The sequence below is a fragment of the Anopheles coluzzii genome, chromosome 2, assembly GCF_943734685.1.
Source record: "Anopheles coluzzii chromosome 2, AcolN3, whole genome shotgun sequence".
NCBI lineage: Eukaryota > Metazoa > Arthropoda > Insecta > Diptera > Culicidae > Anopheles > Anopheles coluzzii.
Window position 1 is genome coordinate 81,051,836 of NC_064670.1, and position 21,461 is coordinate 81,073,296.

General features: G+C 42.5%; 1 protein-coding gene across 1 annotated transcript; it reads right to left on the reverse strand.

Annotated features, from left to right (window-relative positions):
* Positions 1–16,353: 16,353 nt before the first annotated feature.
* On the reverse strand, positions 16,354–20,175 carry LOC120961299 (uncharacterized). The gene is made up of 2 exons (XM_040385000.2): positions 20,067–20,175; positions 16,354–17,585 (listed from the first exon to the last, which is right to left on the reverse strand). Exons 1-2 carry the CDS (start codon positions 20,173–20,175, stop codon positions 16,354–16,356), a joined length of 1,341 nt encoding a protein of 446 aa, XP_040240934.2.
* Between the last annotated feature and the right edge of the window lie 1,286 nt (positions 20,176–21,461).

A 21,461-nucleotide genomic window follows, 5' to 3' on the forward strand; every position in this document is an offset into this window, starting at 1 on the left:
CAGAGTGCTTTTCCACACTTGAGGCGATCTGCGAGTTTTTCAATCTCTGTGGTCGTAATAGGCACAGGGGTGGATTCTGGCGAGTCGATAATCGAATTCAGTAGCGGAGGGCCATGGGTAGGAAACAGCAGCTGGATTATCTGAAGAATCTTCACGGGGCATCTTTCCACAGGCTTCTTGGGTCTTCTCTTGCCCATAAGAGTTTCAAAAGCCAATCCCCAAGGCTTTCGAGCTATTTCGATGCGAAGCTCAAATAATATTTTCCTTTTGCTCAACTTTATCTCCCTTTTAAGATTTGATCTTAGTTTGACGTAGAATATTTTCAATAACTCACTAATAGAAGGATTGCTCTCGCGTTGTAGTTATAGAGAATAAAGATATATACAATATATATGAATGTAAATAACAAAACAATATTATCTATTCCACTTGCATTATTTCATAACATTAAAATTTCTGAAAACAATGTTCTGCCTTGAATAACGTTATCTAATTTAACGAATAAAAATACTTGTGAACTAAATGCAATAGTTCGTTCAACATATCAGTCCACACTAAGTATTTGGTAACATAGTAGCATACACATTTGTATCTATTATGCCACAGCCAATTGTAAACTTTTACAAATCGACATGCTAGCTACAAAAATAGAATTTAATTATGTACAAGGAAGAGTACGGCACCATGGCTAATCGGGTGATAGAGGTTAATCATCGTTATTTACGCTAAATTTTTTGAAGTATGTAGTAGTTCTCAGATCAGAGACATGAATTTGTTTCATGGCAGTTTGATTTTTTTTTCCATAAATCTTTTACAAATGCATTGGAAGGCATAATATTTTCATTAGAGCCTATTAGTTTAAATAGTTTTATAACGTTTCCATATTTGTTGAACGCTTTTTTTGGATTTTTCTTATCGTAACTACCCATTCAACAAAATGCTGCGAAAAATGTTTTGCGAAACAGTAAGTATATTAAATAATGCAGACGATTGAGCACATCTGATCGAATTACTTGTCTTTGTCAATAACGAACTACAGTCTGTTCCCGAGTTACGCGGTTCTCGACTTACGCGGATTCGGAGATACGCGGTTTTCTAAATTTGACAGATTAAATGTCAAATCAGTACAATTTGCGTCAAGTTCGGTATAAATTGCATTTTGAATTTGCTAACAAATTGAAACCGCTTAAAAACAAGAAATATAATAATTTTCTGGACGAATCATATCAAATAAATGATAAAGTGTAGAAAAGTACTAAATTAAATAAAAAACTTCGAGTAATCAATAGTATTTTAGTCAAAAACGTGAAATTCGACATACGCGGATATTCGAGTTACGCGGATTCGTCGGGAACGCAGAAACCGCGTAACTCGGGAACAGACTGTACAGTCAGAATTCATCAGTTGAACGCTTTTTAGCTGACTCCGGAAGCGATTCCGGAAACTGATTCCGAAAACTTCATTTTTTCCATCACTGCTTCCAAGAGTTCGTGAATGTGAGGCGTCCAAGCGAGGGTCTTCTTCCCAAGACCAATTTTGAATCCGCCCCGATACAAAACGACGAAGACTTGTAAAATAGTGATAGACAGTTAGGTACAGATGCAGAGTACAAAGACAAAGTACAGTTTGAACTTGTTAGCTTTTAGGTTGGAGCTTAACTTTATTAATTTATTATACACGGATCCAAACCGGCCGATGGTAGCGAAAGAAGTGTCCGAGCGATCGGCGCATCCGATCGCTGTTTCCTCATTCGTCCTGCACTAAACTAATCTAATTCTTATCTAATATACATACAACTACGCTCTGTCAACTTAATCTATACCACTAGGTGATGTCCCCTTAAGGTGGTGAGTATGAGAGCGACGTTGAGATTGTGGCATCTGATGTACAGATGGTGCTGATTACCACATGACCTCCCACCAGTGACGTAGTCACGCTTAAGATGTGCTGTCAAACGCGTAAGCGAACTGGCAATCTATTTTTGAAATCGTACGTGTTTGCGTCGTTTTGGTTGAGAGGAAATCTCAGGTGGTTTAGTTGCTTCTTCAGACTCGAAAGTGGGTTTGAGACGGTCGACTCATGTTTATCCTTGATTTTAAATAGACATTTTTTTCAACACCTTCGAATAACCAATTATGGCCCTTCATAAGAAGCCTAAAGAGCAGTACTTACTTTGCTATTCTGACAAATACTTTCTTGCATGTTTCGAGGGTCTTGGGTTTATAATAGTTTGTGGTGCCATTGTGTTTCGGACTAGTTGGTCCCGTGGACCGAAATGCTTTTTTTAGATTAGCTGTAAATTCTGGTGTATCTCAAATGGTTACGCCGATAGATGGTAAAAACACTTCGGATGGCAATCTAAGATTTTGTCCGTAAACCATCTCCGCGGGAGAACCTTTTAATTCTTCCTTGTACGACAATAGAATACTGAAAGGCCAGAGGACACTGTCCGTACTCGCTAGTGTAGTTTTGATTTCCACTAGCCCATCTGGCGGCGGCTGGTGGAAGCTTTTTTTGGTCATCGAGGGAATGGTCATGCCAGATATCAAAATTAAGTAGTTTTTCCATAGTTTTTTTTTAATCAAAAAATGGATGTAATGCGTGCAGGACATGTGCATCTACCTTTTGCAACACTTTGTTCGTCCGAATTAAGCAAAAAATATGGAAAAATAACATATTTTCTGAAGCGGCTCCAGAATGTTTGGAAAATTGTTTCGCTAAGCCGCCGCTAGATGCGCTTGTGAAAATTAAAATTACACTAGCGAGTACGGGCAAATCCCCCCTGCCTTAAAAAGAATCAATGGAATTCGTAGAGTCCTCTTTGGTGATTCATGGCATACTTTAAAAGCTTCCTTAAATTGGCGATGAAACCGTTCTACCATGCCATTGGCCCGCGGATGGTAAGCTGTTGTTGTGATGTGGTGTGTACCTAATAACTTGGTTAACTCATCAAACAGTCGTGGTGTGAACTGTCTACACCTGTCGGTAGTTATCCTTAATGGGCAGCCAAAACGGGAAACATATTCTTCTACGAAAACTTTGGCAATCGTAGTCGCTGTGATGTCCGATAAAAGATAACACTCTGGCCATCTCGTACACCGATCTACGATTGTGAATAAGTATGTTTTATTTTCAGATGGTGGAAGAGGTCCTACAAGATCATTATGTATATGATCGAATCTCCCTTGGGGTATTGTGAAATTTTTGGGTTTTGTGAATATTCGATATCTCGAATTCCGCTATGGCTTGAGCGAACCAAACTTCTGGCACTTCCTCCCAAAAACTCGGTAATTTTTTGGAAACGCGTTCTACGACAAGTGGTTGGCTCTTCCACTTTACAGTTAAGTAACAGTTTCACTGTTCTAACGAACAATGTTTGCTTCGCAACGATGAAGAAAAATATTAATTGGAATTCGCATAACATAATAATATTAATGATTAATTACAATAATACGTATGGCAATGATAATAAAAAAATTAAAATCTAGCATAATAAAAAAAAATTCACTATTCGAAAACTCGATTCAATTTCAAGCACAAGGATCCAATGTTTTAATAATATAAAAATATGAATTCGTATTTATGGTGGACGGCTGGCTATGACTTCGTGGCCGCAAAAGCGACATCGTCTGGCTTTACCGTAATTGTGATGGCGTTGGCTGGACCGTAACCTCGTAGCAGCAATATCGATGACGTTAAGCTAAACCTCGTGGTAGAAATAGTGATGGCATTGACTGGGCCTCGTGGTAACAGTTGCGATGGCGTTGGCTGGACCTCGTTGTAACGATATCGATGGCGTTGGCTACCTCGTGGTGGCAATAGCGATTGGGCTCTGGAATCGGTTCCGATATCGGCTCTGGAATTGATTCCGAACACGGAATCGGAATCGGGTTGGTCCGATTCCGAGCTTCCACCACTATTTGGAAGGCTTCTCGTTGATGGGCCAAATTTTTTATAATAATTTTGAACTATTGCTTTACAATTTTTTTTCCTCTTCTAATTTACTATTCTATGCTTCGCTCACAGCTAGCAATTGTGCAAGCACAGTTGTTTCAATTTGTTTACTTCCAGCCTACAACATGAGTAACATGTATGGTGATCTGTAGGAAAAAAAATCTAATTTGTGTTGAGTTGTATATGATGTATTAAAAACAGTCTTTTAAATATATGGTATAAAAAAGATCTACCGCCGTTAGAAGTATTTCTTAATTCATGTGGTGCATAAACATCATCAGGTCAAACAAGTTGAGTGGATGCTGAGAATGAAATAAAATACATTTAGTGTAGGTAGCCAAAGTTCTACGTTTTGCTACCTACTGCTAGCTGGTCGATTTTCACCTGTTATCATGATCGAAGTGATGTTTAAGTTCGGCACTGTAAAATAGAACAGTTATTATTTGTTTTACTATATGCATTACACAGTTACTTTCCGTTGGGCAAACGAACCAAAGGTAGTCTAGGGTAGGGGAAAAAATTGCACACTGAAATAACAGAAAATAAAAATTTTACTGAATACAATGCAAAAATATATACACAATGGGTGGAATCGCAAACCGTAACGACTATCGTCACCTTTTATTTCTTTATGGTTTTCCTAGCAACAAACTATCGTCAAATTAAAATCGACAATGCAGCTAACAACAGTCGTTACGACTGTACAGTAAGTACAGTAAGTAAGGCAAACAGGTAAAAAATGAAAATTCTACGAACAGATAACGGACGAGAATATGTTTCGGATGAATTTAGAAGCATATTGGAGAAACAGGGTATCCATCTTCAGAAGACCTGTCCGTAGACACCAGAGTAGAATGGAACGGCGGAACGAATGAATCGAAGCCTGGTGGAAAAAGCTCGATGCATGCTGAATGATGCGCTAATGAAAAAGGAATTTTGGGTAGAAGCGATATCAACTGCAGCATATCTAGTGAATCGTTCGCCGACAAAATCCTTGGCAAACAAGACACTGGCAAAGGTTTGAAGTAATAAGAAAACTGATTTGCAACATACAGGTTTTTTGAGGATTATTATTATTATTTTTATTATTATTTTTTTCATATTGTCAACCGCCTAAGGTTTCACAATAATATGTCTTACAAGCTAAGGGAGAAGGAAGTGTTAAGGATGGGAGATTGATGATAGAGAAAAGGACTCAGAAAGGCGAGAGCGAAAACTGGACAAGGGAACATGGTAGTCGAACAAATCATGAGCTTGATTAAATGCTGCTCAAGCTCTCAAAAATGGATTTCTCTGACCAAAAACAGAACGGCGGGAGGGGATAAAAATGGGAGGTTTGTCGCGGAGACGACGAGAAGGGACGTAAATAGGAATAGAGCTGAGGAGCGAAGGAGCATCGATATTGGAGGTCAGGAGGTTGGCAATGAAGTAAGACAGCGCGTGTGAATGCCAGGATTTGATTTCCATCAAGCCCAACATACGGCAGCGGAGAGAATAAGAGGGCACAGGTGCATTATATCTGTGCAGAAATTTACGTATAGCGATACGCGTAAACTTCCTCTGCACTCTCTCTAGTCTCTGCATAGCGGCACCTCCAGCCGGGGTCCACATAACACTAGCATAATCCAACATAGATCGAACCCAGCAACAGTAAAGTGCCTTCAGGTATAGCGGATCTCTCAACTCAGAGGCAAAACGAATAATGAGTCCCAACGCTTTGTTCGCTTTAGTAACGACATGATAGATCTGATCCTTGAATGTGAGGGAGTCATCGAGCCAAACACCAAGGTCCTTAATAGAAGACTCTCTTAATATCTGAGTTTGACCAAAAAAGTAAAAGTAAGTAAAAAGTAAAAGTAAACATGCAATTTTTCTGTTAGGACGACCAAAAGAGACAACACAGCATTTAGGGGGACAAAGCACTAACCCATTGAACAAAGCACCAAGATGAAAAATTATTTAAAAAAAAGTCTAAAGCGATTGACAATCAACAATAGAGGACACAGGAAGAAATATCTTGAAGTCGTCAGCAAATAGAAGATGTCCATCATCAGGTAGAACATTAATACAATCGTTTATGTATAAAATAAACAGTAAAGGGCTAAGCGCACTTCCCTGGGGTATACCCGACAGGCTTAAGAATGGAGAAGAGAGGAAATTCTCTATTTTGACTGTGTAGCTACGGTTTGCTATAAATGAGTTTAGCTAGGTTAGTAAAGGATAGCCTATTCCTAATTGCTTTAGCTTAGTCATTACCATATCATGTGGTAGACTGTCAAAAAATCAGTATATATTGCATCCACTTGACGATTACCTGCAATATTCGACATTAATAAAGACACAAAGTGCATTAGGTTGCTTGTGGTGGATCGTTTAGGAATAAATCCGTGTTGATGTTGCGTTATACAGTTAGTTACACATGGAAGAATGGCAGTACGAACGAGTGACTCAAACACCTTAGCCATAGCACATAGAATGGACACACCACGATAATTTGAAGTGACTGAACGGTCATCTTTTTTTAAAAATAGGACATATCCAAGCAATTTTCCAAACAGCTGGAAAGGTTCCCTCTTGAAAGGATCTCACATACAGGCGTTTAAGTATGGGAACAAACAAAGTGCTGGATTTTTTCAATATGCAAGCGGGTATACCATCTGGACCCGGCGACAAGGATTTTTTTAATTTTTTCAATGCTGTGTTAATTACCTCATCATCGATAGCCACTGTGTTGCAGGAAATTATATCACTTAGTATATATGCTAAGCCATCAGATAAGGATACTGGACTGGAGCCTGGGTCCACAAATACGTTAGAAAAATGTCTAGCAAATAACTCGCTGCAGCTGGAGGGCGTAACAGCCACTTCATCGCCAGGGGGGGGGGGGGGGGTTAGAAGAGGGTTAGAACGAGTGAATGGAACAGAAACAGAAGTTTGAATTGATATTGCTAATTCTAATGATGAATGGTAATTGTCAAGATTAAGAAGCGGTGTGTTGAATTCAGAAATCTCTGAGCTGGCCGATTTAGCATTCTGGTTTACGAAGATAAGGTCCAGTTGGCGATCTTCTTCTTCTTCTTTATTTTGGCGAGTGGGTTACAATCTTCTTTGGTTGAGGCCAACGCATATTCAAAGATATACCACTCTATGAGGGTTTTCGACTCCTAGAGTCATATAACCGTTTTTTTACTTGACGCTTATAATTTTTACAATGCCTACGTTGTTTGGTATCACAGTTACAAAATTAAAATATTATTTTTGTCTTTTCTATAAATTTTATTATTTCCTTGATCATTTTTCCCGTTTGTTAACGTACTGTTAGACTGTGGTTGTTTTTGATTTTTCATGTCTTTTAAAAACTGTTTATGAATTTTATTTCTTTGATAATTTCATTACTTGCCAGATAATCTGCTCTAATATGTAGCGGTACTTCTGCTGCTGCCATCAGCGTTGGTATTGGCGTTGTTTTTGTACAGCCTGTCCTCAATGACAGTTTTGTACAGTCAACTTTCCTTAATGACTGATTTTCAATAGTATTCAGTCCTTTCAGTAGTTCTTTTCTTGAATTTCTAATGAATGTGCATCCTTGTTCTAATTTGCTCCTTATAAAGCTTCTGTGTATTAGTATCGTTTTGTTTGGACTCAGTTTATTTCGATAGTGGCATATCCTTCTCATTAGTTGTAACCTTTTTTGGGTTTTTGTTTTGATGTCTTCTATGTGTTTCCTATACGTTAAGTTTGAGTCTAGCCATATCCCTAGATACTTATATATGTTTACCTTTTCTATGCTTCTGTTTCTTATCCTGATCTGTACGTTACGAACTTTGTTGTTAAAAATCATAAATTTGGTCTTTTCCGGGTTTATCGGTAGTTGTAGTCGATCAGTTATTTCGATAAAATTATTTAACGTCTTTTGCATGCTATGTTTCAGCTTTTGAGGATCTCTTTTTTGTAAAATCAATGCAAAATCATCGGCATATTGTATAATTTTCACTTCCGTTTCATTTATCATATCATGAATCTCTTTAGTATAGATATTAAACAAACTTGGAGATAATATATCTCCTTGAGGAAGTCCATCTAATACAAAGTTTCTAACCGTACTACCTTCAGTATTTATCTCTACTGTTCGATTGTTTAGAAAAGCACCTATCCACCTTATGAATTCTTTCGGGGTGTTTTGTTTTTCCAAGTTGTCGATCAAAAGCATTTTTAACTCCCAATATCTGTGACAATCCATTAAGCACCATTCCATCCGTTAGCGATCCATCATTGGAGCCCTTTCCGTTTGAAGTTCGCAGGCTGAAATTTCAGCCTGTCAGCTGTTTGCATTGTATAGCAGTTTTCGAGCAGCTATCTAAGTGAGTAGAATATACAGGTGGGCTTATCCCAACGTGTATTAATTTAGAAGGCTGATTTGTATCGTTTCTGCTTCTGAATGAAAAATTTAAGAGTACTTTGAGTATTCGTCAAGTCTCCAAAAAGCTCGTTGGAGCAAAAGTTTTCACTCGTTCTGTCAAAAAGTGATGTTCAAAATTGGTTACAAAAAATGCTAAGAGACCACCTGGACTACATAAACTTTGATTCTAGATTCCACCACGTGATCTCTTTAATGCACCTTGGGGTAAATGTCTACAACGCCGTATTTTCGAGCAGGTAGTCGTATCAAATTCTAGCTTTGTGGCTAGAATAATCTAGACTGAAAATTGCAGGCTAGTTTTTAGTGTGGTTTTGTATGGAGTGTTTACAAGATTTCAGCCTCCAACTGTCAAACTCCATACAAAAAACTAACTAGAATCGTGAAGGCCCCCATTGTCGGTCATCGATGGGATAAAACAGTTGACGTCACATGGTGAAGCGATCCAGGAGAGAGATGGTTTGTTAAAATCTCCCAATAGCAGCTACAAATTAGTCGGTTTCATTCTCTCCACAATTTTACTGACACTCTCATGCAGAGCGTTTAACGTATCGTCACACTTACTCCGGTCCGGTGGGATGTAAACTACTCCCATGTAAATGGACACATGATTAAGCTTGATACACGACCAGACCAGCTCCAGAGATGCATATGTATGTGTTATCTGTGTACTAGAGAGCTTAGAAGAGCATGCGATCAGCACTCCTTCGCCGCGAGAGCGAAGACTGTTCTTGCCATTACGATTACATCGGTAAATTGAATAGGAATCATCAGAGATGAGAGAGTATGGTATTGACTCGTCGAGCCACGTTTCTGTCAGTGCAATTATATTATATTATATTATATTATATTGTATTATATTATATTATATTATATTATATTATATTATATTATATTATATTATATTATATTATATTATATTATATTATATTATATTATATTATATTATATTATATTATATTATATTATATTATATTATATTATATTATATTATATTATATTATATTATATTATATTATATTATATTATATTATATTATATTATATTATATTATATTATATTATATTATATTATATTATATTATATTTATTTATTTATTTATTTATTGCATACACAACCGACGGACCATTGTGTCTAATCGGCAACCTTATAATTAAATTCAGATATGTATAACAATGATCATTTATAACATATAAATAGACCTCTAGTTATAAGCTAACATTAAATGTGACGTAGACGCAATTTCTCCTTGAACGTAGAAGTAGACATACTCAAATCGAACAAATCTAACACTTCATTGAACTCGAGGGACATACGTATAATGGGGTGTCCTTGGCTATGGTTGTTGCGGGTACGCGGTACACGGAGATGGAAATTGGATCTAAGAATCCGACAGGGAGCGAACAAATTGATGCCGGCTAGTAATGCCGGGGAATCGATCTCTCCGTTAAGGAGCCGAAATATGAAAAGGCATTGGGCGTTTTTACGTCGAGAGCAGAGTGGTTCAAGTCCGAGAAGCAGACACTGCTGATGGTAGGTGGGCCGAGCGTGGTGGGATTGCCTTGGAAGGAGTCGAACCGCGTACCTGGTGAGTCTCCATTGAATGGCTTCGAGGCGATTGATATCACCAACGCCGAGCGGGCACCATATCGGACAGCAGTACTCCAGGCACGACCTTACGATGGCACAGAAGATAGACTTGACGCACATGGGATCGGTAAACTCGCTACAGGTCCGCGTAATTAAACCAAGTAGCTGATTTCCCTTCGCAACAACGCTTACAATGTGAGGGCGAAATGACATCTTCTGGTAGAGTAGCACCCCCAGATCACGGATACATGTCGTGCGAACCAAAGCCGTTGTTGGGTGATTTTAGTGAAATAGAATTCTTTTATTCAGGAATATGTTGTTGTGTTCTGCCCTACGTTGTGTTCTGTTCCGTGCGGCTTTCAATCTGACACTTCCCAAGCAGCCGTCTTCCTACCTTTGACATTTCGTCCGTTAAATGTCATTAAGTTCGTCAATATTTTGAATTCGCTAACTTTGACGGTTGATCGTTAAATATTCCCAACATACCGGCCTAATCAATCTCTAATCAATCTAATTCAATCTCTAATTCAACAATCTAATCTTCACTATCTGGTAACAGACACACCCTTGATACAGGTCTCTTGAAAGTTCCCTTAGACGTCTTAATCGTCACTACTCTTACTACCTCATCACTACCTGTATGCACTCCTATCCCAAGCGCCACAGATTAAGCTTAAACGACTGGAAAATTGAATATCCATAGAAAAAAAATGAAAGCTCCACAGCTTCATTGGTTTGATCAATAGATGGCGTATTAAAACTAATTATTATATTACTATCCTTTTCTTGCAATGTGTTTCGACAAGTTTTATCTTATTATGACCTATATAGCCTTATAACTTTCTGAGCAAAAATCTATATGAATGGTCGAGTGATCAGATACGTGGGTATCAACATCAACGACCATTACTCAAATCTCACTTGCTTCAGTGCTGGTGGTTTCCGTTGGAGTTTAGTATTTAAACAATCGTATCGCCGTTCTAGTTCTAGCGATGCATAACTTCAATGCGAAACCATACAACAGTACAGAGGAAATGAGAAAGCTCTCCTCCAAGCGAGGAAGCTCAACTGGTTAGGGGGTATCCCATCAACAGAGAGCGCCACCAGCTTTTTTGCTATATTTAGAATGCATGAGTCGTTTGCCGTCTGCTAAACGAAGTCTTTCTATATTCCGTTTAGGTAGAGAACTTGAGTCGTTTAGAAGCCGTTTAGTGGTCGTTCTGGATCCTCCTGTAATGCGATGATCATACAACTGTACTTCGGGTATCGTCGCGGTAGGTCAGTGTTTCGCTGACATGAGCCGAGGTGGAAATAAAACTTCGTTCGAGCGGACTTTTCGACACTTGATCGTCCAGGCGATCATAGAAACCTTTAGGAGGTTTCCCTTACTGGAAACGTTGGTGTTTAGAAGCCTTACCTTGGGAAGGGGGACATAACTAAACTCTTGAAATAAGTTGGAAGGCGAAGATTTTTGAGCAGCGTAATGTCCTATCTTGACAGTCCGAAAGAATCTGACCTGTCACGGTCGGAATTGGTTTTATTTATACTGAAGTTAAGGGTTTCGCACATTTGGTTCCGGGTTTTTATGTTGGAAAGTTATTGTTTTCACTCAGCTAGTTACGTTTGTCTTTTGTTGACAAGAACGATGGTTCTTGTCACTATGTTCCTGTTTTGAGTTTATGCATTTTAACCCAAAGCAGGAACAGTATATGCATTAAACTGTTCCTGCTTATGTTGTACGTTTCGGTTGGTTCTGATAAGTGTGTCACAATTGTTTTTATATGAACGGTGTGGCCTGAGCTTTTCCGGGTGTGTATGGTATGATCTGATTTACTGAGTGTGTTATAATGAATGTGTTACAATGGTGTGGTTTGGCTTTCCAAAGTGTGTTACAATGTGTCTATGGCTGATAGTGTGTATTACAATATGTTATGTATAGCAGATATGCTACACTCTGATAAGGGTGTGAGTGGGCGCGAGTTAAGCTGAGCCTCGATCTGAGTCAACACAGTAGACATGTCAGCAAATGATAATCACTGGGATAAAAACAGTTTGGTAAGCGTCTTCTTAGTCGACTTCACGGCCGCCACCCATAGCCCTCCGAAGTTGGGTGCTCTCGGCGGTATGAAGTGCCAGGTGATTCCACACTTCATCGTTTCTTCCTTTGTAGTTGCCTGGAAAGAGTCGTCGCTTAACAAATGAAACAGATCATTAAGTTCACGCTGCGCTCCACGAAAATTCAAACCGTTACTCGTATAGACATCACTGGGATAACCACGACGCGAAATGAACCGTCTAAATGCCGCCTAAAATGCTGATGTTGTCATATCCTCAATCAGTTCGAGATGCACTGCTTTCGTACAAAAACATACAAAAACTGCTATGTATGCCTTCTGAGCTGTTGCTCGACGGTGAACTGGTTTTAAATACACAGGGCCGCAGAAATCGATACCAGTCGTCAGAAATGGCCTGGCTGGTGTCACTCTCTTAACTGGTAGCTGGCCAATTGGCTGCGCAACTGGTGTTGAATTAGCCTTGAAACATGTTAAACAGTTTCGGTATATGTAGTTTGCCAATGTTCTGCCATTTAAAGGCCAAAAATCTTGCCTCATTGTTGCCAGGGTGATGCGAGGACCTCCATGCAGCGCCATCTCATGGTATGCCTTTGCAATAATTCGCGTAAAGTTGCCCCTTGCTGGAAGAATCATGGGATGTTTTGTGTTGTATCTGATGTTTGTTTGCCTAGGACGTCCTCCAACACGTAGGACACCTTCATCATCCAGAAAAGGTCGCAACTTCCTTAGTTTTGATGTGCTAAGCAATTCTCCCTTTTCTTCCAATTCCCGCATCTCAACATGGAATTCAATTCGTTGTAAATCGACGACTAAACGTCGGATCGCTCTAATAAATTCGTTATATGTAATCGGACCGCTGACTAATGGCTCATTCCTGCTCATTGAGCAAACCGGATACAATAATAATGGATACAAAACCACTCTACCACATTTCCAGTAGGAGGAATAGCGATCCAGGAAAGGATGTGCTGCAACGCCCACCGTCATTACAGCCACTTGTCGCTTTCGCTCGAGTTGCGATTCATCGATGTCAGATTTCTCCTCAGGAAATGACCATGTGCACTCATCATTCGAGAGCCAGTGTGGTCCCTGGAACCATTCCTTAGTGAGTTGATTTGGTAAAGCACCTCTGGACAGGATGTCTGCTGGATTTTCACTTCCTTTCACATGTTGCCAATGATTTCCTTGGGTTAAGTCCTGTATCGTGGCGACTCTATTTGCCACGAAAGTCGCCCACGTATACGATGGGGCTCTTAACCATTTCAGCACAATGGTAGAGTCACTCCAGAAATAACTTTCTGTTATTGGTTGCTTCAAGGCAATGCATGCAGTTTTCCAAAGTTTTGCTCCCAACACAGCAGCACAGAGTTCCAACCGTGTTAAGCTCAACTTCTTAAGTGGCGCTACTTTAGATTTTGCTGCAAGGAGACCTATTTTTACTGTGCCTTCGCGATTTGTTACTCGGAGGTAAACGCATGCGCCATAGGCTACTTCGGAAGCATCAGCAAAAGAATGAATTTGCACTTTGTTTTGATCAAGAAGCATCACATACCTTGGAATCCGCATCTCCTTTACCAGGTACAATTGTTTCTTAAACAATTCCCATTGGTCAGCCAAATCCACAGGGATTGGATCATCCCATTACTTTGTGCTGCATCATGATTTTCGCCCAGGCGATAATTGGAGCAATTATGCCAAGCGGGTAGAATAATCTGGCTATGAACGAAAACACGTTCCGCCTGGTAGGAGGTTCATTTGGCACATTGTCGAAATCTGCCGCTACTCCTAACGAATCGGTAGTTGGATCCCAATATACGCCTAGCGTTTTTACTTGATCCTCAGGTCCAATGCTCACAAGCTCGCATTTATCTTTCTCCTCTGGAGACAGGTTTCGCAAAACCATTTTGTTATATGAGTTCCACTTCCGTAAATGGAAACCTCCTTTCTCCAATAGTTGCCACAACTCACTCACTAGCTGGACAGCTTCAGCGTCACTATTTGCTCCACCGATGTAGTCATCCACGTAGAATGATTCTTGTAAAGCCCTTTTACCTAATGGAAATCGCTCTCCTTCATCCGCCGCAAGTTGAAAGAGCACTCGAGTTGCCAAAAAGGATGATGACGTCAGGACAAATGTGACTCTCTGAAGTTCGAAATGCTTTATCTCCTCTTGTTGAGAAGATCGCCATTAGATGCGTTGCAATGGTGTGTGTTCCTCATGAACCCTTACCTGCAAGTACATCTTCTCGATGTCCGCAATGAGCGCGATGGCATACGATCTAAATCTCACAATTAGTTCAAAAAGTGTGTCTTGCAACACAGGTCCATTTAGGAGACAATCATTTAGTGCAAAACCAGTTGAGGTTTTAGCGAAACCATCGAAAACCGGGCGCACTTTGGTGCTAGCGCTGGATAATTTTACAACTGGGTGATGTGGTAAATAGCATGGCTTCACGTTGCCACCTTGTGACATGCCAGGAGATACCTCTACTAAATATCCCAGCTCTTGATACTGCTTTACCGCTGAGCGGTACCTTTCGTATAGTGCCACATCCCTCGTTAATCGGTTTTCCAGTTGTAGAAATCTTTTCTTTGCCGTTCCTAAGGACTCGCCAATCCTTTCCCAACCTTTGAGCTTTCTTCTTCTTCTTGGCCTGCTCAATGAGCACGTCTCGTAGACATGGCCAGGTCGCCAATTCGTTTCCAGGAAACTCGGTCCTGGGCTGCAGTCCTCCAACCACGGTTGCATCCGATTTCCGACAGGTGCGACTCCACCTGATCCAGCCAGCGAGCTCGCTGTGCTCCTCTACGCCTCGTGCCGAACGGGTCGCTGACGAGCACCTTCCTGGTGGGGCATGAGTCCGGCATCCTCATCACGTGCCCCAGCCAGCGTATCCTTCCGGCTTTGATGACCGTCAGGATGTCTGCACCGCCAAACAGCTCAGCTAGCTCGTGGTTCATCCTCCTTCTCCACACGCCGTGCTCGCACACACCGCCAAAGATAGTCCTTAGCACCCGCCGTTCGAAAATGGCGAGTGCATTGGCGTCCTCCGTCAGTAAAGTCCAGGACTTGTACCCGTAGAGGACCACCGGACGTATCAGTGTGCGATATATCGCGCATTTCGTGTGTTGCTGGAGTCTTCTGGATCGCAGGAGTTTGTGGAGCCCGTAGTAGGCACGATTTCCCTGAACAATGCGCCTTCGGATTTCGCTGCTTACGTTGTTGTCCGAAGTTACGATCGTGCCAAGGTAGCAGAACTCCTCTACCACCTCGAGATCGTCGCCGTCAACTGATACTCTGCTTCCGAGTCGGGCTCTATCACGGTCAGAGCCCCCGGCAAGCAGGTACTTTGTCTTCGTCGCATTGATCCTCAATCCAATCCTAGCGGCTTCGCGTTTCAGTCGGGTGTACGCCTCGCACACTGCCGCAGATGTTCGCCCGATGATGTCGATGTCATCCGCGAAGCCAAGGAATTGGAGAGTTCGGGTGAAAATCGTGCCCCGGATGTCGAAGCCCGCGCTTCGCATGACACCTTCCAGAGCGATGTTGAACAGCAAACAGGAGAGTCCATCCCCTTGCCTCAGACCCCGGTGAGATTCGAACGCTTCTGACAGCATGTTTGTCACTCTCACCTTGCACTGCACCCCGTCCATAGTAGCCCGCAACAGTCGTACCAGCTTCCCAGGGAATCCGTGCTGCTGCATGGTGTTCCATAGTTCGGTCCGATCTTTGGTATCGTATGCCGCCTTGAAGTCGATGAACAGGTGGTGCGTAGGGATCTGGTGCTCTCGGCATTTCTGGAGGATTTGCCGTAGAGTAAAGATTTGGTCGGTAGTTGATTTGCCTCCAACAAATCCAGCTTGATAGCTGCCGACGAAATCTGTAGCAAGAGGCGAAAGTCTGCAGAAGAGTATTCGGGACAGGATCTTGTAGGCAGCATTCAGGACTGTGATGGCCCGGAAGTTAGCACAGTCCAGCCTGTCGCCCTTTTTGTACACTGGGTGTATGACACCCAGTTTCCACTCGTCCGGTAGTTCTTCCTGATCCCAAATCCTAACAATCAGCCGATGCATGATGACGGCAAGCCTCTCCGGACCCATCTTGAACAGTTCGGCCACCAGACCATCGCTGCCAGCTGACTTGTTACATTTCAGCTGTTTGATGGCGCTGATGACTTCGTCCAAAGATGGCGGGGGCACTTCGTCATTGTCATGCTGGCTGTCGTAGGGTTGCTCTCCTCTGCTTCCTGCGTCTGCTCTGGTATCTGCTCCGTTCAGGTGTCTGTCGAAGTAGCCCTTCCATCTGTCGATCACCTCTCACTCGTCCGACAGGATATCTCCCTCCTCACTGCGGCATATAGCGGTCATGGGAGTAAAACCGCTCCGTGCCGCATTCAGCATCCTGTAGAACTTACGAGTTTCCCCCGACTGGGATAGCTGCTGCATGAGTTGCTCGTCCGACTCTTCGAAGCCGCGCCTCTTGTCCTGGAAGAGTAGGGTCTGCTGCCTTCTCAGTCGTCTGTAGTCTTCCACGTTCTGCCGGGTCTCGCGCTGGAGCATGCGGGTCCGCGCGGCGTTCTTCTCGGAGAGTGCTCGCCTGCACTCATCATCAAACCATTCCTTCCTCTGGTTATGGGTCACGCGGCCAATTGTTCGCTCGGCCGTGCTGCTGATGGCTTGCTCCACCATGCGCCAGTGGTCATTGAGAGACATCGCCTCGGTAGTGGTGTCCTCCGGCAGCGCTTCCCCAAGCGCGATTGCGAAGTCCCTCGCCACAACAGCTTGTTTCAGCCGGTCTGTGTTGAGCCTTGGGGTGGGCTGATAGCGCAGTTTGTTGGCCACGCACAGTTTCTGGCGTAACTTAACCATAACCAAAAAATGGTCTGAGTCGACGTTTGCTCCTCTATAGGTCCTTACGTCGATTATGTCCGAGAAGTGCCTTCCATCGATGAGAACGTGGTCGATCTGGGAAAGTGTTTGCTGCGGTGATCTCCAGGTGTAACTGAAGCGAGGTGCGTGCTGGAAGAAGGTGCTGCGAATGTTCATGTGCTTGGAGGAGGCGAAGTTTACGAGCCGAAGCCCGTTGTCGTTGGTCAGCCGGTGGGCACTGAAACTTCCTATCGTCGGTTTAAATGCCTCCTCCCGTCCGACCTGAGCATTAAAATCCCCGATGACAATTTTAACGTCGTGTTGTGGACAGCGGTCGTACTCCCTCTCCAACTGCGTATAATAATTGTCTTTATCGTCATCGGTGCTTCCAAGGTGCGGACTATGCACATTTATGATGCTCAGGTTGAAGAACCTGCCACGAATCCTCAACCTGCACATCCGTTCATTGATCGGCCACCACCCGATCACTCGCTTTCGCATCTCACCTATGACCAGGAACGCCGTACCGAGTTCATGCTTTTCACCACCGCTTTGGTAGATCGTGCAATCGCTACGATAGGGGCGCTCCGTCACTCCTTTCCAGCGCGTCTCCTGAAGTGCTACTATTCCGAAGCCACGGGCCCTCACCTCGTCCGAAAGAATGCGGGTACTTCCGGGTGCTGTGAGAGATCTGCAGTTCCATGTTCCGAGTTTCCAATCGTTTGCCTTGTTCGGTTGCGTGGGTCGGTATCGGTTGGTCCGGTTCGAAATTCTTTGGTTTCCTTTCGTTGCGTTTATGTTTTTCCAGGGGTGGCTTGCAAGGCCTCTCCCCCAACCTCCTGTATCGTCGTAGGGCCTACGCATCCTAGCTGATTAAAGTCCCGTAGGATGCCAGGACAGAAGGGGCAACCAGCCGCCCCTAACATGGAGAACAGACGCTGGTCATCCCCCCCCCCGCTCAATTTAGCCATATAGCCCATCTTCCCAAGGGGTTGGGTTTCCCCATATACCCAAGCTCAGATATTTGGAGAAATATGTTACCGTTCTGTACGCCGTGGACGTATTGAGTCGGAGTAGGGTATGGAGATCCTATATTAGCCTTCGAGAGGCGTCAGACCATACCCGTATCAGTGCGGTATTGCTACAAACACTGACAACAGAACCTTTGAGCTTTATGGGAAGTTTTACTATGTATCGACCCGTTTCGTCACGAGAATGTGTTGTTACGAAACTTTGCTCACAATCTTTCTCTTCTTGGGTCAAGCTGTTCTCTGGACACACCTCTTCGATCGACCAAAATCGCTCAATTTGCTCCGCAATACTCACTTGAGATCAAATTGCTGATGTTTTCTGCTGCGTTTGCTTTGGTCCAGTTAATATCCAGCCGAACACAGTATTAACAAAATATGGATGAGAATCGTTCATTCTATAGACTCCAGGCCGGCCGCCGTCTAGCGCTAGAAATTCAAAGAAATGCTCCGACCCCAACAACATATCGATCTCTCCACCCTGATGCCATCCAGGGTCTGCCATTGTACCTTCATTTGGTATGCATGCGTTAGGAAGATGTACTGGCTGAAGATTGTGAGTGATGCCGTCCATCACTAAGAATTCCATTCTTCTCGCATAATTGTTGGTCTGCGACGCAACTTCCTCCGTTACAGCTATGTCACTACTGACCTCATGCTTTCCTATACCTATTAGTGTGATTCCGCTAGCTCGCCGTTGTAAACCAAGCTTTCTACAAAGTTTCTCAGTCAAGACGTTGAGCTGTGATCCACTATCTAATAGTGCTCGCGTTTGAATGAACATACCGTTCTTTGCTTTCACATTTACTAGAGCTGTAGAAAGCACGCCACAAGAAACACCTGATCTTGTAACAACCATAGTTAGCGTAGCATTTTCATGATTTGCACCTTGTGCTTCATTGACGAATGTTTCATCAACACTGTTGTTGCTTTGAGCTGATGTGCTAGGCATAGTGTTTTCCTTCGGTAACCACATATGTAAAAGAGAATGATGAGCAACCTTACACGCACGACAACGTACCTTTGATACACATTGGTTTCGAAAATGGCCTTTTCCTAAACAGTTTAGACAAAGCTCTTTTGCTCGCGCAATCTTGATTCGTTCTTTCACCGCCATTGAATTGAACTCGTCACATTTTGCTGTCGAATGCTCCGCACCGCAAACATTGCATTTGAGCTTTTCGGAGCTTTTGATGTTGGTGTCGTGATATCCGCAACTTTCTTCGCCACTTATAACATTCGCTTTTTCATTTTACTTTTTTTATTATCTTTTTTTTACTGCTGTCTCGTGCTTCAGATGCTTAGGATGCTTGGTGCTTTATGACCGCTCTCGTCAACATTTGTCCAAAAACTGATCGCTGTGTCGTTCTCTCTCTCCGTCGTCTCCAAAGGTCTTTCCGATTTTCGTTCGTCTCTCGTGGTCATCGCTCCAATTCGTTTCTCTCCCGCTCTCGTTTCCCTGCCGCTCTCGTTTCTCTGCACTTTGTGCTTCCTTTCTCTGGCTCCGTCTCTTGTCCTAGGTTGCTTATCATTTTGGCACTTGCCTATACATCGATCTTCTATATTTTTTATTATTTCTTATTCTATTCTCTACATTTGGCAACGGTTGGTTTCGCTGTTCTATTTTATCTTCGCCCAAAGCTTCCAAAATTCGTACTTGTCCTCGCAAGAATTTTATTAGATCGTTATAATTAGCATCATCTTGTGCCTCAACTGTTCGCTCCCACTCACGCTGAGTTCCTTCATCGAGCTTTGATGTTAAAAGCTGCGTGAGCATGATACCCCATGTTGACAGCGTTTCTCCTAACTGTTGCAATAACTTTGTGTGCCTTTCAAAACCATCGATTACAGCGTTGATGTTTGCGGCTGTTGGTTTTTTCATTCTCGGCCAGTTTAGCAACTCATTCGTATGTCTTTTCTTTTGTATGTATGGGTTAGCAAAACGACTTACCACAGCGTCCCATGCAGCGTCATAGCTTGCTGCGCATATCGGAAAAGCTTCGATCACTTTTAATTCTTCACCCTTTAGTGAACTCTTCAAATAATATAACTTTTCTACTTTAGAAAGAGTTATGTTGTTGTGCACCATTTGCTCATACATGTCCCTAAACTGTAGCCATTCATCGAATTTACCTTGAAATTCTGGTAGCGCCATTTTGGGTAGCTTCACACCGCCTGTGGATGTGTTACTAACGTTGCTCATATGCTCGTCCTTCTTTGGCACGTTGCTGCTACGCTGCATTCTCTTAAGTTTGCCTGTTAGCACACACACACGCTCATCGAAGTCGGCAAATATAGCAAAATTTTCTTTCTTGTTGTGCTGGTCGTCAAACTGCCTAATTTCCTTTGAAATCTTTACAAAATGCTCCCAGCACCTCTCAAGACGTTTTAATCGAGCTTTGACTTGTTCCAACTCAATTATTCCCGAATTTTCCACAAATTTTTCTAGTCTTACTAGACATTCAATCAAGCGATTTCGTTCCTCCTTTGCGAGAGCCATTGCACTGTTGTCTATTATAGTGCTATTTTCCATTTCTAAGTCCGAGAAACCACGGAAACTTTCTTCGCTTGAGGCTTTGGCTTGCGTCATTTTCACTTTCACCAGTAATCCAGGTCCTTAGGCACCATATGTTGGGTGATTTTAGTGAAATAGAATTCTTTTATTCAAGAATATGTTGTTGTGTTGTCTGCCCTACGTTGTGTTCTGTTCCATGCGGTTTTCAATCTGACACTTCCCAAGCAGCCGTCTTCCTACCTTTGACATTTCGATCGTTAAATGTCATTAAGTTCGTCAATATTTTGAATTCGCTAACTTTGACGGTTGATCGTTAAATAATCCCAACAGCCGTGTTGAGCATAGTGTATGTAAACGAGATAGGGTAACGGGCTCTGCTGAATGATATACACTGACATTTATCAGCACACACTTGGAGCGCGTTTCTGCTGCACCAGCTGTCGAGATTCTCAAGGATCATTTGAAGGCGTACACAGTCACAGTCGTTTCTAACTGGAGCGAATATTTTTACGTCGTTGGCGTACATTAGGTGTTGGCCTGGCGGAAAAACAAAAGATATGTCATTTATATAGATGAGGAAGAGTAGCGGTCCCAAGTTACTCACTTGAGGCACACCGGAGGAGCTGGTGAAGGAGTGAGAGCGATGAGATCCTATGCTTATGTAGTACGAACGACCAGTTAAATATGAACGCAGCCAGGTGATGTGCCAGTCCAGGAAACCGAGTTTTTTTAGCTTCGAGAGTAGAATATCATGAGAGATACTATCGAACGTCGCCCTGAAGTCGATATATACTGCATCAACTTGAGTACCACGATCCATGTTGTCGAAGCAGTAGCCAACAAATTCAGCAAGATTTGTGGTGGAAGATCTCCTTGGGAGAAATCCATGCTGAATAGGGCTTATATAGTTTTGAACTGCTGTGAGTAGCGGATTGTATAGAATGAGCTCAAACACCTTTGCACAAGCGCATAGGGAAACAATGCCACGATAATTGCAAGCATGAAGTCGACTG